At 40.1% G+C, this 9912-nt stretch overlaps 1 protein-coding gene across 3 annotated transcripts in view; it reads right to left on the reverse strand.

Annotated features, from left to right (window-relative positions):
* Positions 1 to 8971, reverse strand: part of LOC139456455 (phosphatidylinositol-3,5-bisphosphate 3-phosphatase MTMR3-like) — a 43692-nt gene extending 34721 nt beyond the window's left edge. For 2 of the 3 annotated variants that reach the window (XM_071238179.1, XM_071238180.1), the window contains exon 1: positions 2667 to 2825. Coding sequence is in view for 1 of the 3 variants with exons in the window: in XM_071238178.1 (XP_071094279.1) it covers positions 8919 to 8926 (8 nt within the window). In the remaining 2 variants the exon portion in view is untranslated. Of the gene's footprint in view, positions 1 to 2666; positions 2826 to 8918 lie in introns of those variants that run through there. The other variant, XM_071238178.1, reaches the window with a different exon arrangement.
* Positions 8972 to 9912: the final 941 nt, after the last annotated feature.

A 9912-nucleotide genomic window follows, 5' to 3' on the forward strand; every position in this document is an offset into this window, starting at 1 on the left:
AATCCAGATCTAAAGGGGTCAATTGATTGTAGTTTATACGCTCTTGAGACAACCTTGGCAAGAGGAACCTTGGTGGTACTGATGGATGTATGGCTTCACAATATTCAGTTTTTAATCTAATGTGAACATGTCAAAATATACCAAAATATTCTGTGTATCCTTATCGGTTCGTATGTGAAAAGAAGTTTGTTTATTTGGTTATACATATTGCAAAGAAAGTAACATGTGTGTGACACCGTCATGTTATGACATTTCAGCCAAAGTATCTCCATGAACAGATGAAGATTCCGGTCAGAATAGATCCTAGCTGGTCGCACAAGATGACAAATAGATCAGTGGTCAGCTTTGGTCACTTGGCTGATTGCAAGTCATTGTACCCGAGGACAGAGATCGTTTCTCAAAATATCAATCACTGGATTTTCTAGGTCCATACAGCAGCAGCAATAGAAATAGGCACCACTCCTAGCCAAAATGCCCAATAGTTTAGGTATCATAAAGACTTGTAGAAATTTGCCATTTTAGTTTTTTTTCTATATATTATCATAATAAGGACTAGGGGGATAAGAATGTTTCTATCACTCTAAAGGCTGGTATATTGGCTTCAAATAGCTGGAATATTGCTGAGTGCAGCATTAAACAACACATAAAACCAAAACATCATCTATACAGGAAACGTCACTCAATGCACTGATTCAGATTGCAGAACATGATAGTGGCATTGTCGTCTGTGGTTGAGTTTTATTCATAAACATGCTTCTTTGAAGATTTACCGTTTTATGCACAAAATTCTCCTTCTTGTAAAGTTAGTTAAAAATTGAATGAGGACACAGATGCATTAATTTTACCCCATACTAACAAAGCTGCACCGAGGTCGCTGTTGGACCTGTTTGAATGCTGAGATAGTTTTAGTGTGACATTCCTGAGGGAACATTCTTGTGCCTAGATATGACATGTCAAAATCTGTGTGTGGGACTGGGGGCTAATTACTCAGTCAATGTAATATAATAGGACAAGAGTATTGTGTGCCCATGGCTTTTCTGGCAATATTTCAATCTGCAAGATGTTACTTAACAGAATTATAAGATTGAGTAGTGCAGATCAATGAAATAAAGGAAATAATGATATAAATAGAATGAAATATGATCCAATTATCCTACTAAACAACATTGGTGGGACGATACACCGATGCATTGGTGGATCGCGATTTTTTACTGCTTGAAACAAGTATCGATAACAGTCGCACACTAAATCAAAAGTCAAAAATATTGATTTTGACCTAAATGTTTGCTTTAATAACAGTTACATTAAACACTAATCAGTAGTGCAAGTGAAAACATAAATATTTTCATTTGTTTTGCCATACTTGACAGTGCCAACTGTAAATCATCAGAGCACATGCAAGTATCATGATACATATTGGATCGTGAGTAAGGTATCGTGATATGTATCTGTTTGCACAGTTGGTGTTTCGTCCCAGCCCTACTATATACAATGCTTTAGGTATGAAAATATTAATTCACAACTTCAATAAAAGAGTTTTGATGAAAAACATGAAAAGGAAGGTGTTATAGGTGTCATATTCCTGAACAAAAATGTAATGGTCTTATGAAGACTCTCTGCAATTAACGCTACAATAGTGAAACCCAATTCATCCATTGTTTGCAATGTTATGGTGTATATAGAACAAGTGATGTCACATTATTACCAAGTCATAACCTCTGATCTCTTATCATACTCTCAAGAATTCTATTGCAGTTTGTCGCTTAAGTCCCTAGTCTGAAGCCCAATATGAGTAAAATGTCTTTCCGTCTAGTAAGCTAAGCTCATAATAGACCATATATCAAAATAAAAAATTATTCAAAATGTTGATAATAAATAAATTCAGTCTTATTGACTCAAACTAGATTGGCATCGACTGCTTCAGTATACCATTTGCTTTGTTACCTTCAGGCTCTCAAAAGCCTATTTTTTATAGGTTAGAGGTAAAATGTACACTAACTACCCAGATAATTGGATGGAAAAATCAAAGGAAAAATGTCGCACAAAAGGCTAAATAATAGTTGATTTTTTTGTCAAAAAGGCGAATTAGACTGGTTTAGTTTCCGACTCTGCTTGCTACACTACTCAGTGCTACAGCAACCGAATTGTCACTATCGCAGGTAGAAATGTTTATGCCAGCAAATGCAAAAGTAGAATAGTTATTTAGGCCAAATTATTTTCCTTTAACAACACCTATATTTAGGAAATCTTTATCTCTGCTTCTCATAGACAGTGGTTACTCCCTGTCGTACATTAGAATCAGTAAAAAACATATTTTTGTGCACTACAAATATAGATTTACATGTAATCGACTAGCTCGACTTTGACAGATGAATGAAAGCTCAGGAGTAAACATTGTTCGATGCTGACGCTTGCGTCATGCGTCAATAAGCAGTAACAACCAACAGCTGACCCCAACACAGAAGTACACAACCGTTTTAGACCTCTCGCACGTCTATCGCAAGCACATACATTTAGCTGCCACGTTCACTTATAACACATAGACAGGTGGATATAAGCTTATCGATAGAATATGAAAACATGACCACAATCTTTCGCATTTTCCTGACTCAGGGATATGCCACTAGGCAGGCAAAGAATCACTAATGTATAGCCTAATAAATTACCTGGTAATGAAAAATCTGTGGAATTTGTATAGTCCAAAGGAAAATTTCAAACGTCAAGGTCTCCCCGTCCCTCCCGGGACAAAGATAAACCCCAACATTTCCAATAAAACAACGAACTTTTGTCGTATTATCCGGCTCTAGACCTAAAGATGGCGGTACAAAATGTCAACAGAGAATATGTGACGTCATGGTCGGGGGAGGTGTCATATGACCGAGGTCGTGGGGTCAAGGTCGCTCAACCAACAAGAGGCTATGTATTCAATAAGTTGATAACAACCAGCCAAGCAGTTATGTTGTGCCGTCACTGCTGTGTGTGTTGTATTTCTCCGCTAGTATCAAAATACTCTCGTGAACAGCCATTACAGATGATTACAGGTCCATTTTTAAAGATACAGCTTAGATTCGATATGTAAACGATGTTTGGGCAGTACTGGTACAGAGAGTATATCTATCATACAAATACATACAATGGTCACATAGATTAAATATATGCATGCATGAATGAAACATTAACATATAACAAAATAAATTGGTAAATACTAAGGAATGAATAAGTAAGTAAATATATAGAATAACCATATGCAATTATATTTAAAACGGTGAATTAGCATCACTGAAGTGAAATCCCTTGTATTACGTACGATTCCTTAGTCGCAAACCTCGCCATTGATTTAGTTAATCTGACCGCTTTGATGGATTTTATAGCAGTATTATCAAACGATCCAGGTCCCTTTGATAATCTCCAAAAAGGCTTTAAGCCCACCACCAGTCCACAATGACCAATGGTTTCTTTAACAAAGAGTAAACCACTCTCTCCACCCCACCCCCACCCCCACCCCACCCACACACACCTAGCTTCTACTGCAGTAGATGATCTCAGTCTATCGGTCTATCGGAACATAGAAATGGAAACAAACCCACCAATTAATTATATCAGTCAGAATATATACTGATGGAAATGAGTAAGGGAACAGTTAGTTTTAGACACATGATATCGTAGAAAATGATATGCTATCATGGGTTCCCAGCCTTATCTACCAAATACACGTTTGAAACAATGCACACAAACACAAGTGTTGAATTTGTATGCGCGCTATTTCAAATGTACTGACAGAAAAGCTTATTTCCCTATAATTATCATTGTTCCTTTATTCGTCTCCATCATTATATTTATCACTCGACGGCCCGTAAATATTCGACTCTAGCAACGATCCGTGGCAAGCGGTTTTCACATATAAAACGGAATTACTGGTATCTTCAGTTGTTTTAAAGATAAATTGAAATAAATTAGAGATAACTTGAATTGAAATCAATATGTCTTGAATTGAAGATATCTTAAATACAGATAATTATAGATATTTGCAATAAAATGTGTATATCACGAAATGAATGAAAGATATGATGAAGCATATTGCTTATATCTTGGAAAGAATCGCTGATATCTTAAATTCGATTAAAGCTATCATAATGTGATTAAAAGATATAAAAAATTGTTAAAAAAAGTGTTTTATAGTATCAGTGATCCAATTCCTGATATCTTGAAAGTACATAGATATCCTCATATCATGTATTGATGTCTCGAATTATTATACTGCACGATGGTAAGTGTTTTAATGATATCTTAAATACATTTAGAGATATCATGAGATATGTTTTTGATATCACTAACATTTTAAGATTGTATTTTAAATATCAGAAATTAATTAAAGATATCTTCAATTATTTATAGATATTTTTAAAAAAGCATTATTGATACCTTTAAATATAATACCGATATCTTTAAAATAACTGAAGATATCAGTCACTCCGTAATAAATGTGAAAACGACTTGCCACAAGTTGATACGCTTTAACCACCTCATCCATTTTTCAGTCGGATCAAACCAAAAGCATTAAGTACTGAGAACCTATAACGCACCGTAGACCCTATGGGGTCCAAACATACGCAACAATTGAAGATCCACGTTCAATGAGTGAGTGAGTATTTATTGAGTTTTTAAAGAAACTGTTACCATATTGCCACAATATGGCGGCACACCAGCAAGGACAAGCACGGATACAGCTTGTTTTTTAAAGGAATGTGCATATTGTGATCACAGGATATTACACACTTACATTTGCTAGTCGTCTTATATAGATGCGACGTTAAGGCTTTTCTTCATCTTTATGATAGGTCGTTCACCAGTGAAGCACCGGGTCAGAATCATATTTCCGAGAAAAGTGACTTTTACAGTCAGTTTGAATAGGCCTTCAGCAACCCGTGCTTGTCGTAAAAGGCGACACATGGGATCGGGTGGTCACGCTCTCTGACTTGGTTGATCGATGCTCATGATAATAATCACTTGATTTCCTTGTCCAGACTCGGTTATTTACAGACCGCCCTCATATAGCTGAAGGATTGCCGAGTGCGCGTTAAACTAAAACAACGAACCCCCCAAACAAACAAACTATGATAATTCGGGATACAACAGAAATACCGTTAAACCCAACTCACTCACCATTTATATGACACAAACCATTACAGTTAATTAAGGCATTATTTCCTTATGATATTGTAATATAATGGAGACTATCCCAGTGTCATACATATGAGTGAGTGAGTGAGTTGGGTTTTACGCCGCTTTTAGCAACATTCCAGCAATATCACGGCGTGGGCTCCAGAAATGGGCGTCACGCATTGTATCCATGTCGGGAATCGAACCAAGGTCTTCGGCGTGACGAGCGAACGCTTTAACCACTAGGCTACCCGACCGCCCCGTAATAAATATGAAGCCTTGGCAATTGATTTCCCCAAATACCCTCACTCTGTTCGCGGTTGGGCGATGATATATTGATTTAAGAGCTTGCCGGATATTTTCATAAAATTGAAATCAATAAGTATTTCTCACAGAGTATCTATATCTAGAGCTTTATTGTCCCAAATTGTTTTTAACAATGGTTATTAACCATCAACGGATATTCCGGATACATAGGCCTGCACATTCACGTAGATATTTAAATTTTTATTATATTTATATTTTATATATATAAGTGATCACCGATATTCCATGTTAATTAGTTAATCAAAATTTGCAAAAAGGAATTTATTTAAAGGATATCAAGTTTTAAAAAAATTAACGTGTTTCCTTACGAAATGTATTGCTTCCCTGTAGGACTTGGTGCACAAAACGGCTTCCTGATAACTTATCCTTATATGCACAAGAGATGATTACATACTCAACAACAAAAGTTCCTGTGACACCAATATATTAGTGTATTTTTCAAACAAAAAAGTTTGGTTTTCAATTTTGTAGTAAATGTATGAAATCAAGACACAAAAACGCAACTGCTACAGAAAAGCATGCATTCCATGCAAAAGTTGACTTTTATGCAAGCCCCATGCATTTCACAACCAAAGAATGGGTATAAAAAACATGTGCGTTAACGGTATTCCATATGCATTGTTTAGCAAAAAACAACAAAATTACGCAATTATTCAACATTACAAAATGGGCGTCTGCGTGCCATTGGTATCCCTGAAGCAGGATCGAGTCAACGTGATGTTGCAAGATAATTTAACGTCCACAGAAACACCATTTGGTGTTTATGGAAACGTTCGCAATATACGAATGAAGTCAGAGACCATCCTCGGAATTGCAGGCCACGCGTAACCAATAATCGACAGCACGACTGGATTCGAACAACACACCTACGAAATCGATTCTAGCCAGCAACAGTGACTGCAAGAAACATACCTGTCCTTCGACGAATATCTTCACCAACCGTACGTCGTCGCCTCAGATGTGCAGGGATTGTCGCCAGAAGACCCGCCAGACGTCCCATTTTGACAGGAAATCACCGTCAAGCACGTCTACAGTGGTCTACGCTGGACAGCCACGCAGTGGGGACAAGCTCTATTCACTGACAAGTCTCGTTTTCACCTCAGCCACAGCGATGGACGAATTCGAGTAACCGACGTCGAGGTGAACGTTACGTCAAACATGGTGTTATGGAAGAAGATCGGTTCTGGGGCGGCAGTGTTATGGTATGGGGTGGGATTACAGCAAGACAGATGACCCGTTTGATAGTGGTGGAGGGAAATCTCAATGGACAGCGCTACCGCACAGCGAGATCATCGGCCCTGTCGCTCTACCGTTTTTGCGTCATCATGGCCCATGTATTACCTTTCAACATGACAACGCCCGGCCTCATATTGCTCGACTTGTTCCGGATTCTCTTCAACAAAACGACGTGAATGTCATCGCCTGGCCGGCTCGCTCCCCTGATCTCTCACCAATCGAGCACATGTGGGATGAGATGGATCGTCGCCTTTGAGGTCAACCACATGTTCCACAGACACCCCTGGAACTTCGAAACATGCTCCAGCAGATATGGACAGATATCCCACAGGACTTTGTGCGATGCCTGGTCCAATTCATGAGACGAAGATGTGTTGCTTGCATTGCAACCACAGGTCGACACACACGCTATTGACTTGTAAACTGACATTTTGGCATGCTCATGTTTTTTGGGGTTTTTTTTTTCTGAAGTCAGTATGGCAAATTAAACCATTCGAACACTTACAGGGTCTTTTATCTGTTGCAAACCGAAATTGTTTCAGATTTGGTAAAAAACATAACTTTGCATTAAATCCTATTCAATGTCACAGGAACTTTCACTGTTTGGAATATTTTGTTTGTATAGTGGCAGTCAGGACACCATGACAACGTGACCTTGTCCACACAGTGGGGCATTAATGTAGATGCTGGTATTATGGTTGAGCAAGCTGTCGTCATTCTCGAGGGAAACTGCATGTTGAATCAGCAAAATATATAAACTCGGCAAACCCAAATCTTTCCTCACTGCTAACACTACTAGTCAAGTACACATGTGAAACACGACGCAATGAAAAAAGGTATCAGTCTTGACAGTGTCAAGGGAGATACTGTCGTAAATCTTGATAAACAGGTTCAAGTATCATTGTCTGCTATTTTGGCGTGTTTAGAGTTAAAGCATGGGCCAGTATAGCGAGGATCCGGATTAACAAGCAACATTTCGGATTGAGAGAGTCCGAATTTGCCGGGTTTCGTTGTCCAATACTGACAGTGTCTGGTTTATCAAGCCTGCAGAGTAGCATGCCCCGATTATCCAGAGCTTGAAATAACAGTGATCGGACTCCACGCCATTACTATCCAGGTTCCTTACTGACAGGTTCTGGTCTAGCCGGCGTCTATATCAAACGCTATCTGGAGTTTTGGGGTCCCGACCATCGACAAGGTGCCCGGATTAACAGTGTCCAGACTATTCAGGCCTCTGATTAACCGGACCCGTATGCATAAGTGAAGCACATGCTCTAGCACTTGCTCTAGCTTATCTAGTTGACAACGCCACCAGACTGGCTGCGTGGGGCACAGTTAGACCCTCTATATATTGTAATATTATTGTCACTGGTACATTGTTTTGACTAGTGTACCTAAGTCCACATAAACACCCGTCACTGTTGGTTTGACAACACCATGCCACATTCCGTTTCTCACGTTAACTGATTCCCCCAATTCTCTCTCTCTCTCTCTCTCTCTCTCTCTCTCTCTCTCTCTCTCAACTTCAATATGTGTGAGGCATTTTACTTCACTCACTCTTCAGTCTGGGATCGGGTTTTGCCTAGTTATTAATGTGATGCCCGAATCTTGCTGAGAACGTAATTAACCCTTACACGCACGGATCTATCTATCATTGTCGAGATGTAGCCCCATTGCACAATCCAAGTGTCAACAGGGAAGTTAGTTCCTGTCCACAACAAACCCACCAATCACTCTTGACCTAGCGTTATCACCAACGACACAATAACTGCACATCCACTACAACACACACATCTACACCCATCTCTCTCTCACACACACACACACACACACACACACACACACACACACACACACACACACACACACACACACACACACACACAAACACACACACGCACACACAAACACACAAACACACACACGCACACACAAACGCACACAAACGCGCACGCACACGCACACACACACGCACTTGAGCACCCACACACAGAGAGAGACACACACATCACAGAGAAAGACCCACACGTGCGTGTATACACACCCACTCACACCCACACGTATACACATCTATACACCACCACACGCAAATAGACCCCCCCCCCCCCCCCCCCCCCTGTTATAGCTAGAGCTATTTGATCGCGCACACGTTATAAACTGTGAAAAAATATGATGTGACCACCCAATACACATACCTCAGCATATCTCAAACAGGTAGGGGTAATTAGCTACTTCCGCCAGAACGCCGCGCACCTGTCCCCTGCAAGCACAGGTATGCACACTGTTGATGCAATGTCACATTTGCAAAAGCTGGCAACCGCGGCAATACACATCTACACAGCATACCTGCAAACAAATGTCGCGGTAATCATAGACGCTTCAAGCATCTGACTTCTCGATTTAAACATACATTGGAGAGAGAGAGAGAGAGAGAGAGAGAGAGAGAGAGAGAGAGAGAGAGAGAGAGAGAGAGAGAGGGAGGGTGGGAGGGGGAGAGATCACCGAATGTGACCACCCAATTTCGACAAGCATGGTGAAATAAACAGTAAGAAAACCGTGAAAAAAAATCGCACAAATATGTTTTGTTCACGTATGCTTAAGTTGCGTGACCTTCTCTGCCTCCCTATGAATAGACATATGTACCCGCACGCGCACACACACACACACACACGCACGCACACACACACACACACACGCACGCACGCACGCACGCACGCACACACACACACACACACACACACACAAGCCAACACTACCCCTTTAAAAGATGACCGCACCCTTGTCAGTTCTGAAGGGTGGTATACGCACATATTGCAGGGTGAAATACCAATTGTGTTCACCATGTAACGCTCACAGTCACGCACAAGGGAGGACCGGTTATTCACCGAACATTAAAATCGTACATTGCCGTTACACAGTCGCTATATAAACTTACCATTTCATCATAACAACACACAGTGCCCTGTATTCAATGCAGATAGCTCACAGTGTTATTCAGTAAATATACAAAAGTTGAATCAATAAAGCGTTGATTCCACGCAATGCATAACTTTTGAAAAGCCACCCCAAAGGACATAAAGCGCCTACCTGTCATTACGCCACAGGTAAACTGCTGCGAGATGCAGTTTGAGTGTGTTATTAGGTACCTGTGTTCGTGCACCGAGTGAGTTCCCGGGTCTGACAGAAACA

Source organism: Haliotis cracherodii, unplaced genomic scaffold (assembly GCF_022045235.1).
Source record: "Haliotis cracherodii isolate W230 unplaced genomic scaffold, xgHalCrac1.p SCAF_11, whole genome shotgun sequence".
Classification (NCBI taxonomy): Eukaryota; Metazoa; Mollusca; class Gastropoda; order Lepetellida; family Haliotidae; genus Haliotis; species Haliotis cracherodii.